Consider the following 23570-nt stretch of genomic DNA (forward strand, 5'->3'; position numbering starts at 1 on the left):
ATATATATATATATATATATATATATATATTCCTTAGCCACTTGGGATTTCCCATTCAGTGAATTCCCTGCTTCTGTCCTTTGTCCACACTTATTTTTTTCGTTTTTGGTACCAGGGGTTGAACCCAGGGGTACTTAAACACTGAGCCACATTCTCCAGCCCCTTTTTAATTTTGAGACAGGGTCTCACTAAGTTGCTAGGGCCTTGCTAAGTTGCAAGGCTGGCTTTGAACTTGCCATCCCCCTGCCTCAGCCTCCCAAGCAGCTAGAATTATAGGAGTGTGCCACTGCACCTGGTCTTTCGCCCACGTTTTAAATTGAGTATTTTTTTCCTTGTGGATTTTCAAAAGTTTCTTAAATCTCAAGATGTAAATTTCCTGTAGGTTTTATATGTTGCAATTCTCTTCTCCCGATTTGCCATTTATCTGTTAGCTTTGTCCATTTTCCCTCTATTGACTAGAGATCTTTAATTTTTTTTTAATATTTTATTTTTTTAGTTTTTGGCGGACACAACATCTTTGTTTGTATGTGGTGCTAAGGATCGAACCCGGGCCATACGCATGCCAGGTGAGCGCGCTACCGCTTGAGCCACATCCCCAGCCCCAGAAATCTTTAATTTGAATACAATTAAAATCCATACTTTTTTTTTGCCCTGTTTTCCAGGTTATTCGGTCTTGTTTATGAAGTGCTTTCCCCACCTAAGGCCACAAAGATTTGATGCTACATATTCTACAAAGACATTAGCCTGAATTTTCTTCTCTTTGCAAAGTCTTTGATTTTGAATTATTGCATTTTCTTCGAATCTGTTGTTTTTCAGCTGAATAAATTACATCAGAACAGAAATCAGTGAGAACTAATTCATCTTGGAGTAAGCACTAGATATAAGCTTTTTGGAGACAGAAAAAGCTTTATGTTGTATATATAATACAAAACCCATTGTAAAATAAGAAAGCAGAGATAAATATAAATCCAATTCTTGTCCTCTGGTTTCCAATGAAAACATTAGGACATTCTTCTTCCTTTGAAGTTTTTGCAGTCACATCCAATGGATTTTACATAAAGGGTTTTCTTTGCAAAATTCTTAGGAAAGTGTGCTTTATTCATAAAGATGCATTTTATATATGTAATAAAAAGCTCTGAAGAGAAAAGTGCTTATTTTACCATAGTGAATATACCTGCAGTTTGTGTGTTTGTACTCATATTAGAGACAAATTTGGTTTATGAAAATTTAATGTTGTGAATATGTTGAGTTTTCATTTTTCCCTGGGTTTGATCCCCCGGCCTCACTTTCCCTTTTAAATTACTAATCTTGTATATATATTTATATATACATATATGTTGTAAATTGACACAGTACCTTTATTTTGTTTTTTAATTTTTATTTTTATGTGGTGCCAGGGATCAAACCCAGTGCCTCATGCATGCTAGGCAAAGCACTCTACTACTGAGCCACAACCCCAGGCCAAAGATGCATTGTTTTATCATTTACTTATTTATTTATTTTCAACCAGGTTTCTCCTACCTTGCCCAGACTGGCCTTAAACTCCTAGGTGAAACAATCCTCCTGCCTCAGTCTCCTGAGATGCCTTACTATTAATTTTACTGTTAATAGAAAAATAGCAGACTAGTTGATGTTTTTACCCTACACATCCCTAAATCTGTGTTAGTATCCATAAATATTGAAACCATCCAGAGTTACATATTTTTTTAATGAATAAGTAGTTCTTAAAGTGAAAAGTTGGGCATATATTAGTAGTTTTGTTTCCTATTCCTTCTACTTCTAAGATAAAGTTACTGAATTAAAATAACCAGAAATTAGGAAAAGAAATAGATAAATCACTTATAATTCAGATTCATTAATTTATTATATGTATCTGCAATTTTACAACATATGTATATACAGAGGACTTTATCCTGGGATGTTAGGAATTAAATGTTTCTTCTGTCTGTTCTATCTTAAAGGCAGTAAAATTATCTTTAAAATCAATGGGAAGCTGTTATGAGTGAACATAAATATTTTGGACTATAGCCCCCAGCAGGGCAAACATCACAGATTTGTTTGTTCAAGTTTGAGAGTGGGGGTGTGCCTACCTCTAGTTAAATAAGTAACTCATGAGCTGAGGTTAAGATCTTTAAAAAGCTGATTTTGCATTTATATCTGGAGGAAAGTTGGGTGGACTTTGATGTTTAAGCAAACACTCTAAAAGAGCTCTGAAGAGAAAAGTGCTTATTTTACCAGTGTGAATATATCTGCAGTTTGTGTGTTTGTACTCACATTAGAGGCAAATTTGGTTTATGAAAATTAAATATTGTGAATATGTTGCGTTTTCATTTTTCCCTTAGAATCAACTCTTCCACCCCTCTGAGCACTTAAGGCAGATAATTAAGGGGAGTAATTCTGTATACAGGAAGGAAAGTTTCAAAAAGATAACAATTATCTGTTAGAGTGAAGGACCCCAAGGCCCCAGGCCCAACATTAGGAAATCTAACCCCTGTGCCCTGAAGCTGCAAGATGTTCCCTTATACAACCCCCATGTCAAAACCCCACCAGCTGCACGTAGCACTTCAAGTCTTGCACAATGCTACCACAAGATGTTCCATATAGATAACCCCGGAAGGGCCAAACTTGAGCAAACAGGGTGAAAACAGGAACTAAAAGGACAGGATGCAATTTTGTGGTGTTTCCGAGAACTAAAGTGGAAAAAACAAGTTTACCCCCCGGGTGACCTATAGGCTGGATTCAGAAGAACCAATAGAATAACTGTTACTGAGCTAAGCTAAAAACTAACCCCCTGCTCCCTAAAAAAGATCTGTGCCCTAGAGCCCGGTGTGCCAGTTCACCTAAGCTCCGGCTGAGGTGTTGCTGAGCACCTGCAGGCGCCTGTGTACGAATAAACAACCTCCTGCTTCTTGCAGCCAGTGTCTCGTGTGGTTCATTCCGGGTTTGAGATCTGTGGTTCTTTCAAGAGCAAGATTTAGAAACCAGTGTCTAGAGGATGTTTGCATTTTAAATTCACTCTGAATTGTTGAATTTTTAACTTTTGGACTAAAAATAAGGAAAAAGAAGATAATCACTGAGGGGATGTTGAACTGCTTAGAACTTTTAAATAACTCTCCTAAATAATGAGTGGGTTGGAGAAGGAAATAAAAATATAGTACGCTATTTAGAAAACAGGAAAACGGCTGGACACCATAGGATTCATCTGCAATCCCAGCTACTCAGGAGGCTGAGACAGGAGGATCTCAAGGTCAAGGCCTACCTGGGCAATTTAGCAAGACCCTGTCTCAAAAGAAGAAATGAAAAAGGTTGGGGGGGGGGCGGAGGGGGGAAGCTGAGGTTGTGTCTCCATGGTAGAGTGCTCTAACCTGGGGTTCCATCCTCAGTACCACCCACACACACAAAAAATACCAATAATAAAATAATAAAGGTATTAAAAAGGGGCTGGGGATGTGGCTCAAGGGTTGCGCGCTTGCCTGGCATGCGTGCGGCCCGGGTTCGATCCTCAGCACCACATACAAACAAAGATGTTGTGTCTGCCAAAAACTAAAAAGTAAATATTCTCTCTCTCTCTCTCTCTCTCTCTCTCTAAAAAAAAAAAAGGTATTAAAAATACTTGAAAAAAAAAAAAGAAACAAAAGCCCTGAGGATGTAGCTCAGTAGTAGATTACCCATGGGTTCAATCCTTGATACAAAAAGCAAGAAAAGGAAAACATCCTATTAGAACATTTAGAACATACTAAGAGGTAAATGTATATTCTCAAATATTTTCATTAAAGAGTGAAAGTAAAGGAACTATTGCCATGTAGTGGATAGAATTATGTACCCCAAAAGGATATGTTCAAGTTCTTACTCCTGGTACTATGACTGTGTCTTATTTGGAAATGGAGTCTTCATAGATGAGATCATACTGGATTAGGTTGGGCTCCAATCCAGTGACCAGAGTTCTTATAAGGAGAAACACTTGGGGGCTGGAAATGTAGCCTAGTGGCCCTGGGTTTGATCCCCTGGCCTCACTTTCCCTTTTTCATTCCTAATCTTGTTTTCTCGTACCTTCACTTATTTTTCTTTAAAAGAACTGAAATTGCTAGGTGCAGTGTTACACACACATAGTCCCACCTAGTAAGAGGACTGATGTGAGAGGAGCACTTGATCCCAAGAGTTTAAGACCAGCCTGTGCAACATAGTGAGAACCTACCTCATAAAACAAACAAATAAACAAACAAAAAAGAATTGGAATTGGCAGATGTTTTTGTATTTGCCCATATAATTAATCTTTCCAAATAACCAATTTTAGGCCTTTTTTGTGTGTGTGCTTCCAGGCATTTCTTTCTTTCTTTTTTTTTTTTTTTATATTTTTATATTTTTATTTTTCGGTGGACACAACATCTCTGTTTGTATGTGGATCGAACCCAGGCCGCACGCATGCCAGGCGAGCGCGCTACCGCTTGAGCCACATCCCCAGCCCAATTTTAGGCCTTTTTATCTTTGTTTTTTATTTCACTAATCTCTCTCTCTCTTTGGGTTGGGGGGTGGTGCTGGGGATTGAACCATGGTAAGCACATACTCTGCACCCCCCAAACCCCTGCTCTTATCTACATTATTCCACTCTTGACGTATTTGATGAGCATATTTAGTTATTCGACTATAACTTCTTAAGTTGAAATCCCTACCTCATTAATTTTTGGCCCTTCTTCTTTATTAATAAAAGCAAAAAGACTCTATTTCCTCTTACTATTGTTTTAACTGTGATCCGCAGGTTTTGATACACAATCTTATTTTTATTATCATTTATAATTTCTGTAGTGTTTTTTTCCTTAAACCTAGAATTGTTTAGAAAAGTTTTAAAACTTCCAAATATATAAAGGTGCTATATTTATCTTTTTGTTACTGAATTCTAAATAAGTTAGTGACTCTCAACCTTGAGCATTTATCAGAATCACCTTGTTAAAAATACAGATTTCTGGGGCCCACTTCCAGAGTTTCCATTCAGCATGACAATAGACACTAGTAACAAATGGCCACTTTAATTTAAATAAGTTTAAAAATGCAATTTCTCTGTCATATTGTCCACATTTAAAGTCCTTATAGCCACATGCAGCTATTGTTCACTGAATTGGATAACACAGATATAAAACATTGCAGCAGCTTACATGAAATTGTATTGGTATAGTTGAAAAGGCCTAGGAGATACAATCAAATATTTCCAAGGCTTTATTTTTATTTTTTATGGTGCTAGGGATCAAACCCAGGGCCTTGTGCATGTGAGGCAAGCACTCTACCAACTGAGAATATCCTCAACCCTCGAAGGTCTTAATAAAGGGTCTTACTGACTTGCTGTTGACCCCTGGGGTCTAGGAATCTATATTGCCAATAGGTGCCTTGGGGAAATCTATTGAGCTAGGTCCATAGACTTGTCTTTGGGACCCAGGAGCTCATGCCTTATCCTGTAGGTCTGTTTGGTCTTGGCCACTTGACTGATTTCCTCAACTCTCTCATATTCCTTCTGCCCACCTCCTAATAGCAGTCAGACCTTATGGAAGGCAAAGAAGACTTGGACACACCCCTGCTTCAAATCCATCACAGGCCCCTCACTGGTCTCAGGATAAAGACAAAGTCTTCCCTCGGCCTACAGGTGGCCAGAACCCAGCCCTGGTCATTCTGGGCAGCAAATGGTGGTTTGCTTATTGTCCCTCTCCTCTAGCCTTTGACTCCTGAGGGCAAGCAGGGCTGTCCCTGCACCACAAAGGTTCTGGGCACAGACAAGGGGTGGGGCAGCATGTGTAGAATGAATGTCCACCTGGTGGCGCTGCGGGGCTGTTCATCAGGCAGCCTGGACTTTTCTGGGTCCCAGCAGGCTGAGCTGGTCCAGGGTCTGAGCCAGACTTTGCTGGGCCTACAGGGAGCAAAGAAGGGAAGCAGAACTCAGCTCCAAATGTGAAAGTATCACCTGCTTTTAACAACCTGAGAAAATGCCTTGGCTCTTTAGGAAGGAGGAGGGAGTAGAAAAGAGAGGAGAAGGAAACCTTATGACTAACTGACCTACCAACGTAGAGAAGACCACAGAGTTCTATGGCAGTGAAGTTGGAAGGGACAGCTGTGGGAGCAGATGGTGCCATCCTGGCCTCTTCCCAAGCATAATCATAATTGCCCCTGGCTTTTGATCACAATGTGGACCCTCTGCTACTAGCTATGCTGCTGCCCGTGCTCTGCTTAGAGGTATGGGTACTTGCAGACAGCAAGGTTCCCTCTGTCCCAGTGACTCAAGCTTAGAGCCTACAGCAGTGCTCCATTTCCTGCCAAGTCAAAGGCTTTGTCCCCCAGGTGGTGGCCCCGACAGTCACTGTGGCTATGCCTAAGCTGTAGCTCTTCACCAGCTAGGTGGACCTAAGAACCTGTTTTGTGAACCAGCAGAGTCCGGGAAGTCTACCTGATGAACCTCAGCAGCTAAGGAGCTACTGGGCCATACTGATGGCCAATTTGCTCACTTGCTCACTGCTTCTTGTGGAGTTGAGATCAAATCAACTTCTAAAAGCATGTGCCCAATCTGTGAAGGCTGGCACCTAGGGCTGCTGCCACCCAGTTGCCTTGCCCGGTGGTGTTGGTAAGACCAAAGGTGACTCCTTAGAGAATGGGCTGACCTGGAGCAAGGGAAGGCTACCAGTATAACAGATGAAGCTGCCTGTGCCCATGTGTGTCTTCCCTTCCTGTTGACATAGGATAGCATAGTGCCACCCAGAAGGCTGAGGACTTTGGGGTCTCCCCAAGCAGTGGGATTCTGGAGGCATGACCTACCAATGTGACTCCAATATTCATCACCCTGCAAATATTCTTCACTCCTAGGTACAGCTCCTTCCCCCCCTCCCTGGCACTGTCACAGGGCTGGGGGCCCCTGCCCAGAGCTCTAGAGATCTCAGCCCCACCCTTCCCACAGGAGCAACAAGCTGTTTGAGTCCACACTGGTGGTCGAAGGTATGCTAGGTGGAGGATTCTGCACCCTAAGGCTCCAGGGCCAGATTCTTATGACGAAAGGTTCTTGGAACCTCACCAGCACTGAGGCTCATCCCACCCCCAACCCCAGACCCAGCTGAGTGAACAAAATGGCACAAGCTGAGGAGCAGGTGTGCTGGGCAGGAACATGGACTAAGGGATACTGAGCAGCTCCTGGGATGAAGGAGCCCTCTCAGGGGAATCATGGATTAGGCCCTGCATTGTAAATCCCCAGAGCTAACACAAAGGATAGGCCACACCAATGTGGAGACTATGGCAGTTTAGACTCACTACTCAGATGGAGCACACAGAAGTCCAACAAGGAAAACAACCACCCTTGGAAAAATCCACAGCCACCAAGATGAGATGACACATGTTTATTATGCCCATTGTACCCTCATTCATGAGGCCACAGTTCCCTAGGATTTACATGGGGGCCTTGTGGCCTGGTGACTCACACTGACTTTGTCTGGCCCAGCTAGAGGGGGCCTGGTGGTATGGCCCAATACCTCACTCACTCCTGTAGTGTGTCATCGATGTACACAGTTTCCAAATTAGTTGAAGTGCCTTGATTTGTCCCCATCACCACCACCAGTGCCTAATTTCCCACGTGGATTTGCTTCCCAAGAGTCACTCTCTGGCTGTCAGAACAGGGCCGTCTGGGTAGTGCCTTGAGCCAGGGACTCAGTTCCCAGGGTATTCAAAGACAGCAGTGGCTCCCATCCCCGTGCCAATGCACATGGACACCACTCCATATGCCCTGGGAAAGGGAACTACTTTGGCTGGGCATAGGCACTCTGGGCAGAGGCCCAACAAACAAACCCCCTGACCAAGGCCCTCCTGAACAGAGGATGCAAAACCAGAAGACCAGATCTGTGGGAAATCTGTCTCTTGACTGCCCACCTAGGCACACACTCACAGTGGCAGATGCCCTCAGTAGGCCAGAGGCCCTTTTGAGGCTGACCCTCAGGGACGTCAGGGATCATGTCCCTATATGCCCAGTTCAAAGTGCATGTTGAACTCCCAAACCCCCACCCTTTGATGCCGCAGCTCAGCATCCCCCATGACACCCCACATCACCCCAAGGGGAACAGCCTCACCTCTTCCCACGGCGCTTCAGCTCATTCAGCAGCGTGATGACCTGTCGTGCCCCAGTGCAGCCCAGGGGGTGGCCCAGGGCCACCACTTCTCCCAGAAGGTTCACCTTTCTCAGGGGGGATTCCTAGTTTCTCCACACAGTAGACAGCCTGGAAGAGGCCAGAACAGCACCTAGACACTCTGCTCCCCCCTCTCCTACATGGCTTGTCCACTGGCTCCCACTGGGTACCTAGGGCCCAGCTTATGGTAAAACTAAGACTCACCTGGCTTACAATGGCCTCATTGATCTCAAAGATGTCCACGTCATTCACTGTCAGCCCTGCAGGCGAGGTTCAGACCTGAGCTGACAGAGACGCCTGGGTGGGGAGGCATCCAAGTATCCCCAGACCTCTACCCGTACAGAGGCCCACAATTGCTTAGTGTGTCTGTTATTTCAGACAGGTGAGTGGGTCACAGCTATGGGTTAGGAAGACCTTGGGTATGGAGTTCTAGCCCCACCTTCACTCTGCAGCACCATCAGGACCATTCCTAGTACCTCAAGCAGGGCATGAGGGGACCCAGGTCTAGGGTCTGACGGAGCCACCTGACCTGCTTTCTCCAAGGCTTCAGGGATGGCATATGCAGGTCCGATGCCCATGACATCAGGTGGGACCCCAACCACTGCATAGGACCTCAGGACCCCGAGGATGGGGAGGCCTAACTCTTCTGCCTTGGACCTCCGGGCCAGCAGGACAGCACCTGCCCCATTGCTAGTGTTTGCTAGGGAGGAAGTATTGGAGGTGAGGAGCACCAGGGCAGAGCAGAGGAGAACCTGCCCTCCCATGGGCTCCTGCCGAGGGCCCACTTGGCTCTTGGATCCCAGAGAAGAAGAGCCAGGCGGTGGCAGTCACTGGTGTTAGCTGTGTTTCAGTCCTGGTCCCAGACCTGCTCTGGCTCATACTCACCAGCCGTGGGAGACCCGCCATCTTTGAAAGCAGGCTTCAGTTTGGCCAGGCCCTCCATGGTAGTGTTGGGGCGGATTCCCTCATCCTGGGACACAGTGATGCTCCTCTTGGTGCCCTTGTCATCGTGGATGGTGGTGGTCACAGGCACAATCTCAGCACGGAAACAGCCCTTGCTCTGGGCTCTTGCTGCCCTGCCAGCAGCAGACAGCCAGGCTCAGGCTCCCCTGGAGCGCCCTTCCTCCTGTCCCCACTCTGGCCCATTGTGGCAGACATGCAACCTCAGCCTGCTAAATTCGGGGACATGTCTGGTCCTAGGGGACATTGGAGGGATCAGCTGGAGGTCCTGAAGAAATCCTGTTGTTGGGAGGGGGAGGCTCGCCTAGGGTCATCCAGAGCCTCCTTTGCTATCAACCCCAGGTGTCCACATCATGGTTAATTCCAAGCTCAATGGGGAGAAGGGAGCTTGCAGGTAGTTTTTGTTTCTTAGAGCACTCAGATATTCAACATCAACAGTCAAGTAGGGGACAGTGAAGGGCCACCAGTTCAGAATGGTACTGCCCCCTTTCTGTTCCCCAGCTGGGAGGTTTGAGGTTTGCAAAACCCTGGTACACAGCTTTACCCTTGGGACAAGTCCACCTCAGACCTCAGACCACTCAGGTTGGCCTCACAGTCTCACCTTCTAGCTCTTTCAAGGTCTCACTCATTTCTGCTGGGAGGCCAGTGCAAAGGAATCTTGCTTCTCCCTTGAAACACCAAACCGCCTAACCACATTCTCCGAGGTTATCCTAGAACACAAACAGCACACTGGTTCAGCGTTGGTCTGGGAGCCTGGGGGCCAAGGCCAGGCTATAACACTGTGTTTGTACACTGGGCCCATGGGACTAAAGGTGGGGAGGGCTGGTCCATGCCACAGAGACAATAGTGAGCACTCTAGAAGTGGCACTCCCTTCTCCAGCATGGGCATGGAATAGATAGGGAGTCACTATGCTGGCCAGACTCTCTTTCCAAGTGGGAGGGTAGGCTGCATGCAGGGCAGAGGAGAAGAGAGTGTTCCCTGGTGAGTTGTCTCAGCTGAAGAAGAGACTCAAGGGGTTTTTGGGGGGCCCTAATGGCTCCCTATGGCCAGCTTCTACTAAGGTCTCCAGGTTGCCCATGGAGATACTATATGTGGTCAATTCCAAGATACAATCCAAGCCTCAATCTCCTCATACATCCATGGGAACCAGGCCTCCCTGCCCACAGGCCCTGCAGATGGCCCCAGCTCAGTGGCACTGGCTGCTGACCAAGGTGCTGGATTGATGCAGCACACATCACAGATTGCATGTGACAGGCCCCAAGGTCCCTCACCAGCATGTTCAGGGATCAGAAGCTCCCCACAGTCAACATTCTAGGATCCCATGGTTTCAGGAGATGGGCTGTCATTGTCCTACTCGTGATAAAGCACTCAGAGGGGGTATGATAAAATGGGCTATATGTGGAAACAGAAGACTCAAGGGCCTCAGGGACAGGAAATTATGGCAACATTGAATTCCATGCTCAGAGTCCCTGCAGAGCAGATGTCATCCAAAGGAGAGAGGAAGAGGGTTGGCATTGCCAGAGCTGAGGAGGAGCTGAGGATGGGCATCTACCGCATGGGGATCAGGCAGTCTCTGGCCTTCTGAAAATGGACCTCCAGGCCATCTGGACATGTTTCCTATACTGTGGGGGATCCTAGAATGTTTTCTGGTTCCCCTTCACACGGGAAGTAATGTTTCCAGGGTTCAACTTCCAACCCATAGACATAGACTCAACCCTAGAAAAAGGAAACTGAGGTGAGTCAAACCAGCTAGGGTTCCAGTAGCAATGGCTGGACACTTGGCAAGATATGGGAAAATCCAGGGAGTCTTTAGGAAGTGCAGTGTCTTGGAAGCACCTGGCCAGCAAAGTAGAGCTGAGGCTGGGGCACTGCTGAGCCCTGTCTCTCCTCCACCCCAGGACAGAGTACTGCATTCCCGGGGGCAGGGACAGGCTTCTCTATACTTCTGCTGAACCAGCCAATTGGCAGCTCCTGAGGAAAGCATTCTAGTATCCCCCACAGTACAGGAAACATATCCAGTAAGCCCAGGCCCTGCCCTCAGGGCCCACAAACTCAGAGGAGGAAAGACAAAAAAATTTAAAGTCAGTCCAAAGCTCACATTGAAAGCCAACCTGAGCTGTACAGGCAGGGAGGTGTAACAGGCTGAGAAGAAGGGGAGATGGCCAGTGTGGAGAGGTCTCTCCTCTGTGAGGAGAAGGGAGGCAAAGGCCTCAAAAAGGATAACAGGTGATTTCCATCCAGTGTCCAAGCAACTAGGCTGAACTCAAGCAAGAGAGCACTTCAAAAAGGATCAATCACATGATAAACACCCGCTGGTTTTAGCTTGTTAAAGACTCCATTTAATCTTGTTATGAATCAGGACAGAGCTGAGCTACAGATACTCTTTTATAGATGGGGGACACTGAGGTCCTGAGTGGATGGTAACCCAGCCTGAATCCCAATTTAGGCAGTCTTGCACCAGAGCTCATTCCCTATTAGAAAGTGCCAGGAAACAGTCCACAGAGTCTAGTAGATGGTCGCTTTGTGATGTGGAAATCCTCCTAGCCCCAAACCTTGGTACCCCAGCAACACAGCTTAACCTGCTGGGGAATCAGATGACTACTAGGAAACTCATGAAGTCTCAATGCTTCAAATTACCTACACCTACGCTTCCCCAGTAAGACAGAAACACCAGGGACACCAAGGGGCCATTGGGCTATGGCCCTTGCCCTGCCTCTGTTTGTGGTCTTTGGCTACCCTCCACCTAAGACATAGGTCAGGCCAAACAAGGGTCAGCCAGGACCTGGCCTGAGACCAGTGATCCTTCCTATCAATAAACATTCTACAGAGGATCTAAAAGGCAAGCAGAAGCATGCAATGACCCAGGCTGGTCACCTTTAAGGCTGCCACAACCTCCCTCACCCTGCTTGACCAGCCCCAGCAGCTGTGCCCAAATTTGTAGACACTGCCAAAAACAACTTCAGAGCTCCTTTTTTTGCAAGCAAAGATGAAGCCATGGTATGGATGGAGGTGACAGTGGGCAAATCACCAAGATATGAAAATGCCCCTCAGGAACTGGTAGGCATCCAGATATTTCCATCTGAGGACCAAGGTAGGAACAAAGACACAGATACCTCAGGAAAACAAACAGTAATATATAGTAGGAAACTATTCATGGCTTTAGGGAACCAAAGCTGCAAATTATCAGAACCATCAAGAATCAAGTAAAGCCAAGCAAGAAAGTTCAATTGCTATATATTTATTTCCAACCTGCTTCCCAGTTTCCAGCCTCACAGATTTCAAAGAGAGAATGCTAAGAGGTCACCTGCCCTCACCTGCAAGTGCTCAGATGTGAGCTTTTCCTGAGCAGCCAGAGTTGGCTCCAAAAGTCATGTCTCTGCATCTAGAGGGACCCACACCAAGCCAGCTGCCTAAGGAGCAGGGGAAAATCCTGAAATCATGGCCTTTGAGAACTGAGCAGAGGGAAAGTAGTTTGATTGTCACCATTGGTTAAGAAGCTCTGGCAGAAAGAAATTCTTACCCACAGGCCATGCCAATGTCATAAGACCCATTTCCGATGCCACCTGCAACAAAAGCATTTCATAACTATCCTCGACCAAGGTCTGACTGTCCTGGGAGCAGCAGAGCCCCTGTCCCACCTGCTCTCTAGGTGACACTCAGCCCAGCCCCAGCAATGAAAACACAGGAGTGTCCTGAGAAGCTTGGAGCAGTGGCAAAGGAGAGCTCCTGCACTCTTTCTGTGCTCAGGGTCCTCTCAGAAATGCTTACTGCTGGTCCAGGAGACTGCAACATTGCAGACCTAATCCTCAGAGACAGGATAAGTCTCTGTCCTGGAAGAGGGCATGACATGGTCCCAACTTACCAACTATGTTGGCCACTGCTTGCAGCCCTGATGAGCATTGTCCATTGACAATGGACATAGGCACAGTGTCTGGGATGCCAGTGAAACAGAAGGTGAGGGGCCTAGTCAATCCCCTGTCCTATAGGCTCTTATGGACAGCAGTCTATGCTCCAGGGCCATGTGACTGCTCCTATCAAGGATTACAAAGATCTCGGGGACATCCTGGTAACCGTGAGCCCATGTCAGGTCTGATGCATGTGACGGGGTGGGAGCTACTCAGCAGTCCTCCTCTCTATTGGTGCATGCCCCCCCAGGGCATATGGTAAGCATAGGATATTCCATCCTATGTTTCTCCTTAACCCAAGGCAGAGAAGTCTGTCAGGGTCATATGAATCCTTTTTTACCCTCTGAAGATTCAAGAATGAAAACCAGACATCTCTGTTTCCCCCCAAAAAAACAGCAATGGGTTTGTTCTTGGGACAGGCCACCAGAGCAAAAGTCATGTCTCGAATATGAGGCCAGCAACCAACCCCACCCTTCCTAGTAATCACATGGTTATCACATTCTGTTTTCTCTCCAGGAAGGATCAGATGATCAGGGCTCCTCCTGGGCTCCCCCTGACCCAGAGTCCTCCCCATCTCCCAGCCTGTACTAATAAAGGGATGGGCCTCTAGTTCACAGCTTGCTCAATTAGCAAAGAAAGCAAAGTCACCATTCAGGGTGTTCATGTGGTCATTTACCTGACAAAGGAAGATAGAGTCTAAAAGGTAAAGCAAAAGTCAATTTTGGCTACAATTAGTCCATAAAGAACCTTTGCTCCACTCCCCAAACTCTATGTGTCTTGGCTCTCAGCCAAGTAACACCTGCCTCCCTAATGGAGGGGAAAGGTTGGGTCCAAAGAGCAGGATCCCAAGCACTCTGGTTGCCCTGACATCTTTTGATATTTGGTGTCCAACCTTATCTCCACTAGAAACAGGCAAAGTTCCCTGGGGCCAGGACCCACTCAAGAATCACAATGGCCAACCCAGAGCTAGAGGTAGAAAAGATTACCCCAGAAACTGGGCAATCCTGGCCATGATGGCTCCACCTCCAGGATGAAGCACATTTCCTGTGTGCGGCTGGTGGGGAGCCTTTATCCAGTGTCAACGTTTGAGTATCAAAGGGGAGACATTCCAGATCTTTCTTCAGAATCATTAGCCCTTGGCAGGTTCCCTTGAGGCTCTAGAATTTCAGGGTCTGCAGCAGGGGGAGCCAGACACACAACACCTTGTCCAGATCATGTATGAACCCCTGTGCTGGAAGGTCCCAAGATCACTTGCCCATGCACCCTACTCTTCGAAAATACCACAGACTGGGCAGGTGACCTGCCCTTCCACATAACATGGAAGACATGAGGGAAAGAGCAACGCAATGCAAAGCTTCAAGTCCAATAGCGTTGGCCCTTAGGCAAAGGAAATGAGATTCTGAAAATGTACACTTCCCTGAGTGTCCTCCCTCCAGGCCCTGCTGTCACTACAGAAGAAAAATAGTGAGTTCCAACCTAAGTGAGGCACACAGTGTCCTGTATTGTCTTTTATTACATTTCAAGGGAAGAGGTGTAGGAGTGGGAAACTGGATTGGAGCACAGGTTGAGGCCCCATGTTCAATTTCTAACTCTGTTGCAAATGCACAGTCCCCACTCTCTCCATTTGTAAACTGGTGCTGAACTACATTTTTTTAAAAAATTTTTAATTTGTTTTAATTAGTTACACATGACAGTAGAATGCATTTGTGCACTTTGATATATCATACATGGAGGGGATATAATTTCTCATTTTTCCAAGTGTACCTGTTGCAGAATCATATTGGTCATGCAGTCACACATATACATACAGTAATAATGTCGATTTCATTCTACTATCTTTCCTATCTCCACATCCCCTCCCCTCCCTTCACTTCCCTCTACCTAATCTAACATAACACTATTCTTCCATAGTTCCCCCCCCCATTATTGTGAATTAGCATCCTCTGATTAGAGAAAACATTCAGTCTTTGGTTTTGTGGGATTGGCTTATTCCTCTTCTCATGATATTCTCCAATCCCAACCATTTACTGGCAAATGCCATAATTTTACTCTTCTTAAAAACTGAGTAATATTTCACTGAATATATGTACCACATTTTGTTTATCCATTTATCTATTGAGGGACACCTAGGCTAGCTATTGTGGATTGAGCTGCTATAAACATTGATGTGGCTGCATCACTATATAGTAACTGATTTTAAGTCCTTTGAGTATAAACCAAGGAGTGGGATAGCTGGGTCAAACAGTGGTTCCATTTCCAAGTTTCTGAAGAATCTTCACATTGCTTTCTATAGCGGTTACAGCAATTTGCAGTCACACTAGCAATGTATGAGTGTACCTTTTCCCCCACGTCCTCACCAACATTTATTGTTGCCTGTATTCTTTAAGATTGCCATTCTGACAGGAGTGAGATGAAATCTTAGAGTAGTTTTGATTTGCATTTCTCTAATTGCTAGAGATATTGAACACTTTTTCATATATTTGTTGATCAATTGTAATACTTCTATGAAGTGTCTGTTCAGTTTTTTAGCCCATTTATTGATTAAGTTTTGGTGTTAAGTTTTTTGAGTTCTTTATATATCCTAGAGATTAATGCCTTATTGGAGGTGCATGTGGTAAAGATTTTCTCACAATCTATAGGCTCCCTCCTCATGTTATTGTTTCCTCTGCCGAGAAGAAGCTTTTTAATTTGAATCCATTCCATTTATTGATTCTTGATTTTACTTCTTGCCCTTTAGGAGTCTTATTAAGGATGTCAAATCCTAGGCTGACATGGTGAAGATTTGGGCCTATTTTTTCTTCTATTAGGTGCAGGGTCTCTGTTCTAGTGTCTAAGTCTTTGATCCGCTTTGAATTGATTTTTGTGCAGGATGAGAGAGAGAGGTTTAATTTTATTTTGCTATATATGGATTTCCAGTTTTTCCAGCACCATTTGTTGAATATGCTACCTTTTCTCCAGTGAATGTTTTTGGCACCCTTGTCTAGTAGGATATAACTGTATTTATGTGGGTTTTTCTCTGTGTCCTCTATTCTGTACCATTGGTCTATAAGTCTCTTGTGGTGACAATACCATGCTGTTTTTGTTACTATAGCTCTGTAGTACAGTTTAAGGTATGGTGTTGTGATGCCTCCTGCTTCACTTTTCTTGCTAAGGATTGCTTCAGTTATTCTGGGTCTCTTATTTTTCCAAATAAATTTCATAATTGCTTTTTCTATATCTATGAAGAATGTCATTGGGATTTTAATAGGAATTGCATTAAATCTGTATAACATTTTTGGTATTATGGCCATTTTTACAATATTAATTTTGCCTATCCAGGAGTATGGGAGATCTTTCTATCATCTGAGGTTTTCTTCATTTCTTTCTTTAGTGTTCTGTAGTTTTCATTGTAGAAGTCTTTCACCTCTTTTATTAGATTGATTCTCAGGGTTTTTTTTTTTTTTTTTTTTGAGGCTATTGTGAATGGAGTAGTTTTCCTAATTTCTCTTTCAGAGGATTTATCACTGATTTATAGGAATATGTTTGATTTATGTGTATTGATTTTATATCCTGCTACTTTGCTGAATTCATTTTTTAGTAATAGAAGTTTTCTGGTGGAATTTTTTGGAAATTCTCGATATAGAATCATGTCATCAGCAAATAGTGATAGTTTGAGTTCTTCTTTACCTATTTGTATTCCCTTAAATTCTTTCTTTTGTTTAATTGCTCTGGCTAGAGTTTCAAGGATGATATTGAATAGAAGTGGTAAAAGAGGACATTCTTGTCTTGTTCCAGTTTTTAGCCGGAATGCTTTCAATTTTTCTCCATTTAGAATCAAGTTGAGATATTTTCCTACTATGCCTAGTTTTTCTAGTGTTCTGAACATAAAGTTGTGGTGTATTTTGTCAAATGCTTTTTCTGCATCTATTGAGATGATCATATGATTCTTGTTTGTAAGTCTATTAATATGATGAATTACATTTACTGATTTCCGTATGTTGATCCAATCCTGCATCCTTGGGATGAATCCCACTTGATCATGGTGCACTATCTTTTTAATCTGTTTTTGTATGTAGTTCACCAGAATTTTATTGAGAATTTTTGCATCTATGTTCTTCAGGGATATTGGTCTGAAGTTTTCTTTCCTTGATGTGTCTTTGTTTGGTTTTGGTATCAGGGTGATGCTAGCCTCATAGGATGAGTTTAGAAGGGTTCCCTCCTTTTCTATTTCATGGAATACTTTGAGGAGTATTGGTGTTAATTCTTCTTTCAACGTCTTGTAGAACTCTGCTGAGAATCCCTCTGGTCCTGGGCTTTTCTTGGTTTGTAGGCTTTTGATGGTGTTTTCTATTTCATTACTTGAAATTGATCTGTTTAAAGCATGTATGACCTCCTCAGTCATATGGGTAGGTCATGTGTCTCTAGAAATTTATCAATATCTTTGATATTTACTATTTTATTAGAGTATAAATTTTCAAAATAGTTTCTAATTATCTTCTGTATTTCAGATGTGTCCGTTGTGATATTTCCTTCTTCTTTTTGTATTTTAGTAATTTGAGTTTTCTCTCTTTTTCCTCTTTGTTAGCATGGCCAGGGGTTTATCTATTTTATTTAATTTTTCAAAGAACCAACTTTTATTTTTGTCAATTTTTTCAATTGTTTCTTTTTTTTTCAATTTCATTAATTTCAGCTCTGATTTTAATTATTTCCTGTCTTCTACTGCTTTTGGTGTTGATTTGTTCTTCTTTTTCTAGAGCTTTGAGATATAGTGTTAGGTCATTTATTTGTTGACTTTTTATTCTTTTAATGATTGCACTTAATGCAATAAACTTTCTTCTTATTACTGCTTTCATAGTGTCCCAGAGATTTTGATATGTGGTGTCAATGTTCTCATTTACCTCTAAGAATTTTTTTATTTCATCCTTGATTTCTTCTACTATCTATTCATTATTCAATTGTGTACTATTTAATCTCCATTTGTTACAGTAGCTTCTATTTTTTATTTTACCATTAATTTCTAATTTCATTCCATTGTGGTCTGATAGAATGCAGAGCATTATCTCTGGGGTTTTTTTTTTTTTTTTGTATTTACCAAGAGTTTCTTTGTGGCATAACATGTAGTCTATTTTAGAGAAGGAGCCATGTGCTGCTGAGAAGTATATTTGCTCATTAATGGATGAAATATTCTATACATGTCTGTTAAGTCTAAATTATTGATTGTATTATTTAGTTCTATAGTTTCCTTATTTAGTTTTTGTTTGGAAGATCTGTCCAGTAGTGAGAGAGGTGTGTTAAAGTCACCCAGTATTATTGTATTGTGGTCTATTTGACTCTTGAAATTCAGAAGGGCTTGTTTGATGTACGTAGATACTCCATTGTTTATATTTGTTATATCCTGATTATATATACTTCCCTTATTTATAATTGTTATGTCCTGCTTATATACACTTCCCTTATTTATAATTGTTATGTCTTGCTTATATATACTTCCCTTATTTATAATTGTTATGTCCTGCTTCTATATACTTAAGAAGTAAGGAATGTCCTTTTTTGTCTCTTCTAATTAACTTTGGTTGAAGTCTATCTGAGATGAGAATGGAAACCCCTGCTTATGTATGCAATCCATATAAGTGATAAGTTTTTCCCCATCCTTTCACCTTCAGCCTGTGGATGTCTTCTTTGCCCATGAGGTGAGTCTCTTGGAGACAGCATATTGTTGGGTCTTCCTTTTTAATCCAATCTACCAATCTATGTCTTTTGATTGATGAGTTAAGGCCATTAACATTCAAGGTTATTATTGAGATATAATTTGTATTCCCTGTCATTTTTATTTATTTCTGCTTTTTGATTTGTCTTAGTTTCTCATTTGGTTGAATGTCCCTTTAGTGTAGATCCTCCCTTTGCTGGTTTTCACTTTTTTTTCTTTCACTTCATCCTCATGGAATATTTTGTAGAGAATGCTCCATATTATAGGCTTTCTAGTTGTGAATTCTTTTAATTTTTTTTATCATGGAATATTTTAATTTCATCTTCAAATCTGAAACTTAATTTTGCTGGATATAATATTCTTGGTTGGCATCCATTTTCTTTCAGAGCTTGAAATATATTATTCCAGGACCTCTTTGAGGGTCTGGGCTGAGTAATCAGTTGAGATCCGAATTGGTTTCCCCCAATATATAATTTGATTTTTTTCTCTCACATCCGATAAGATTTTATCTTTTTCTCTGTGTTAGTCATTGTCATTATAATGTGTCTTGGTGTGGGTCTGCTGTAATTTTGAACATTTGGGGTTCTGAAAGCCTCTTGTATTTGATTTTCCATTCCATTCTCTAGGCTTGGGAAATCTTCTCCTATTATATCATTGAAAAGATTGTGCATTTCTTTGGTTTATATCTCTGCTCTTTCATCTATTCTGATAACTCTTAAATTTGGTCTTTTCATGTTATCCCATAATTCTTGGATGTTTCATGTTCAACACTACTTTCAAGATTATATATTTTGTCTTCATTGTCTGAGGCTCTGTCTTCCAAGTAGTCTAATCTGTTGATGATGCTTTCTATTGAATTTATAATTTGGTTTACTGATTCCTTCATTTCGAGGATTTCTGCTTGTTTGTTTTTTTTTTCATGATCTCTAACTCTTTTTTGAAGTGGTCTTTCACTTCCTATATTTTTTCTTTGATTTCACTCCTTATACTATCTTTTACTTCACATATCAATTTAACTATACACAATCTAAACTCCTTCTTGGGCATTTCTTCTACTGTGTTATCAGTAGCTTCTGTTGTTGAAACATCTTGGTTTGTTTGAGGTGCTTTATTCCCTTGTTTTTTCATGTTCTTAGTGTGTTTTCCCATCTAAAAGTATGGCTCTGAGGCATGATAAATTCTACCCTGTAGACCTATAGTGTTCCTGAAGGTTTCCAGCACTTGGCCTTTACTGGTGAGACCAATATCAACCGCACCCAGTATACACAATGTATAGCCTTAAACTAAGGCAACTACTGCTTTCTTGCATTAAACCAAAATGATGAGTTCAATAACTATCTACAGTACAAACAGAATATATGTTAAAATGATTTACAATTTCAAATGGTAGATGAGAGAACTGAGGTAGTGTAGTATGCAATATTCACGAGAGAGGAAGAGAAAATCTAGAAGTAAAAATTCACAGGAAGAGTGAAAGAGGAGCTGACAGAGATTGGCTATTGGCTGGAGAAAAGTTGGAAAGAAAACAGACAAGAGAGAGGAAGAAGACAAAGAGAAAAAATTTAAGACATAAGAATATAACAAAAATGCAAAATCCCATTCATATATCATTGACCTCCACACACTGATGCATTAAAAAAAAATCCTGTTCCAAATATGGTAGAGAGATTAGTAAATCAAGAATAAAATAAAATAAATCTTGCTGGAAAGGGAACTGTCTCTGTCAGTATTCAACAGTTTCTCAGTCCTGTCTCTGACATCTCTTGGGACCACCAAATTCAGATCAGCCCTTGAAAACCCAGTCTCTATCCCAGGGATCTGGGCTTCAGATACATCAGGATCCGTCATGCTGCAGTTCCAAAATCTCAATGCTATTCCTACTTGCAGAGAGACCACCAGGGATACACTCATGCAAAGGAGCAATTCCGAGATGCATCAGCAAGACAAGGGCCACCAGCACTCTTAGCAGGAAGACCCCAGACTCCTCCAAACCTGCAGGAACCCCCACACTGGACCTGCAGGTCCCAGCTGAAGTCCCCAGACAGAGGGTCTTGTGGTAAACCTGCTAGTACTGTGTCCCAAAACGGGTGCAGCCACGTGCAACCAAACCTGGAGTCTTCCCCGAAGCAGCCCTTTAGGCTGTGGTAGCAGCGGTAGTGGCAGTGGTTGTTGGCAGTAGGCAGCGGGTCAACAGCAGCTGCAACTTCAGCTGTGGGGGCAGCGTCACCAGGCGACCTCCAGGGGTCAGCAGCAGTGTCAGCTTCAGTTGCATTCAGGGCAGCGTTTTTTCCTGCGACAGCAACATCCAGAAAGAAGACCTCAGGCTGGTAGCAGTGGAATCAGAGGCAGCAGCAATGGCTGTAGGGGTGCGGGAGGTGGTTGATTTATAGGACACTTTCGTTTCAGCTTCAGCGACCACTGAGATAGCGAGGTAGTATCAGAATTCGCATCTGAGATGACCGCAGTGGTGCCCAGAGAGGAGACCTCCCTGAACTACATAGTTATTGATGTTCCCTCATCTCTGTTGTGGACTAGACAGGATCTAGGGTGCATAGAGAACCCTAGTCTCAGGCCTCCTGTCCTGGTACCCTTAGGTGCTAGAATTTCTGCCCTTGGGATACCTACTTTCCTCATACTCATTAAGCAGAACGCACGTGGAGGAGGTGCAAAGTGTCTAGGGTTGGAACAGAGACTGGCTCTCGGGAGAAGATCACATTGAAGTCAGTGGATTCCGTAGTTCCCTTCAGTGACAACTCAGGAACTGGAGGCATGAAAGCCGGACTTTGGAGGGACGGGAAGACCAGGAGGCTTCAGCGCAAGGTCTGGGTGGTGCACTCACCCTCAGAGATGTCCCCCAGCTGCTCAGGCCTCAGTTTTACATCCGGAGGACTGCGGTCAAGACAGCAGACAGAAGCTCATCTGGGGTAGTATCCTGCAGCGGGACTTGCACCTGTGGTGAGCTTGGCTTATGATACCCACAGCAGAAAGAGAAAGTGACTACAGCTTGCGTGCTGCCTCTGGCCCTGAACCACGGAGCAGGTGATGGACCCGGCCCCCATCTGGTCTCACCGCAGGCTCAAACTCTCAGGGGCCTCACCTGCGGCCCTGCAGGGCAGTGCACCCTCCACGCAACAGCACCACATCTGCGGCCGAGGCTTGCAGGAAGCTACCAAAGCAAGGCACGGTCTGCAGCACGGGACCTGACTCAGGCAGGCTGGTAAGGTGGCCCCGAAGAACCTGCAGCTTCAACATCAAGCCGCTGAGACCAACTGAGCAGTCTGGGATCTGTGCGCAGATGCGAATCCCACGCAGAAGCGGAACCTCGATTCAAACATAGAAGCTAGAAGCCTGAACACTGCCCTCCAAAGGTTCCGCCTACCCCGTCTCAGCCAACCAGAAGGAGCATAACTTGAGGACACGCCCAGTAAGGCCACTGGGTCCCCAGGGCCCAAACACTCGGGGGTGGGGGTGGGGGTGGGGGTGGGGGGGGTAGATGCTGTTCTTTCCACTCAAAGTCCTGCCTACCATGGGCTACCAGGCCAATAAAGAGGCAGTTCTTTCTGGAGTCCCGCCCACAAATTCAGTTTGGAAATCGTTCTACCTATCCAAATTTGGAAGCCCAAACCCAGGCTGGTCCCCAAAGTCTTGTACATAAACTGGGCCTCAACCAAAAGACCCTTCCTCCAAAGTCCTGCATCCTGTCTGCTGCCAGACAGAAAGACTTTGCCTTTTTTTGGTAGGAGTTCGGGACTCTTTAATTCCTGTTCCCCCATCCTAATCTGTTCTGCTCTGCCCTATGTCCTGTCACCCAATCTGGAGAATCTACATACTTTTCATACTCCCAGCCCAACTCCGAAGGAGTCAGGTTCTCCCAGAAAGTCTTTCTGGAAGCCAAGCAATTTAATTCCCAGTAGTCGTGGAGAGCAGATTTACAAAGCTGAGGAAATGTAGCAAGCTCTTTAACTGGACAGAGAACATGCCACACTTCTTAGAACAATTTTACATCTGTTTGCGATGATTCAATTGGTTGTCACTTTCCCCATTAGGAGAGGGCCAAATGCTGTTCCCGTGCCATAGGCAGACATGTGGGCCACAGCGACAGGAAAGTGTGGTGTGCAGAGCATGCATGTTGGAAACAGATGGGCTGTGGGTCCTTGGGCAAGCCACTTAACCTTTCTGAACTTTGGTTTCCCCACCAAATAATAGGGCTACTACTAGTCCTGTCATTATGATACTCAGAGACTCTCATGAAATGTGTGTGGGTGAAGGCTAACCCAGGGCTAGGCCCTCAGAGACCTCATCTTTCGTCTCCCAAGAAGGGCACTTAGTCTAATCGTGACATTTAGGGATGGGTGTGGAGCCCAGGACCAAGGTTGCCTGGGCAATGAACTCCTGGCTTCTTCACAGCTTCTGTGGTGCACTGACTATCACCTGTGCTCTGCTCCCAGGGAAAGTGCAGAGATTTTTTTTTTTTTTTTTTTGGTTGATTCCTTTTTTCAGGGAGGGATTGAATTCTTATTTTTCCCCCACTCATTTTTTTTCCTAATATCTTTATTTATTTTTATGTGGTGCTGAGGATCGAACCTGGTGCCCCACACATGCTAGGTGAGCGCTCTATCTCTGAGCCACAACCCCAACTCCTCACACCCATTTTTTATTGGTACATTATAGTTGTACAATGATGGGATTCATTGTTACACATTCATACATGCACATGATACAACAATATAATTTGGCCAATATCATTTCCCTGTACTTCCCCCTGCCCTCCCCACTTTCTACATCTTGGTCCCTTTCCTCTACTGATCTCCCTTTTGATTTTCATGAGATCCGCCCCACCTTTCTTTTTCTTTCCTCTCTGGCTTCCACATAAG

General features: G+C 44.0%; 1 protein-coding gene across 1 annotated transcript; it reads right to left on the reverse strand.

Moving 5' to 3' along the window:
• Positions 1-7646: 7646 nt before the first annotated feature.
• Positions 7647-21948, reverse strand: LOC107145494 (3-ketoacyl-CoA thiolase B, peroxisomal-like). The gene is given in 15 exon segments (XM_015489481.2): positions 7647-7747; positions 8088-8194; positions 8196-8234; positions 8349-8404; positions 8674-8844; positions 9030-9220; positions 9734-9814; positions 10658-10698; positions 10767-10821; positions 12626-12668; positions 12968-13068; positions 13997-14054; positions 21536-21580; positions 21583-21661; positions 21811-21948. Coding segments are annotated over 15 exon segments (1281 nt in total). The 3' UTR covers positions 7647-7671.
• Between the last annotated feature and the right edge of the window lie 1622 nt (positions 21949-23570).

The sequence above is a fragment of the Marmota marmota genome, unplaced genomic scaffold (assembly GCF_001458135.2).
Source record: "Marmota marmota marmota unplaced genomic scaffold, marMar, whole genome shotgun sequence".
NCBI classification, from domain to species: Eukaryota; Metazoa; Chordata; class Mammalia; order Rodentia; family Sciuridae; genus Marmota; species Marmota marmota.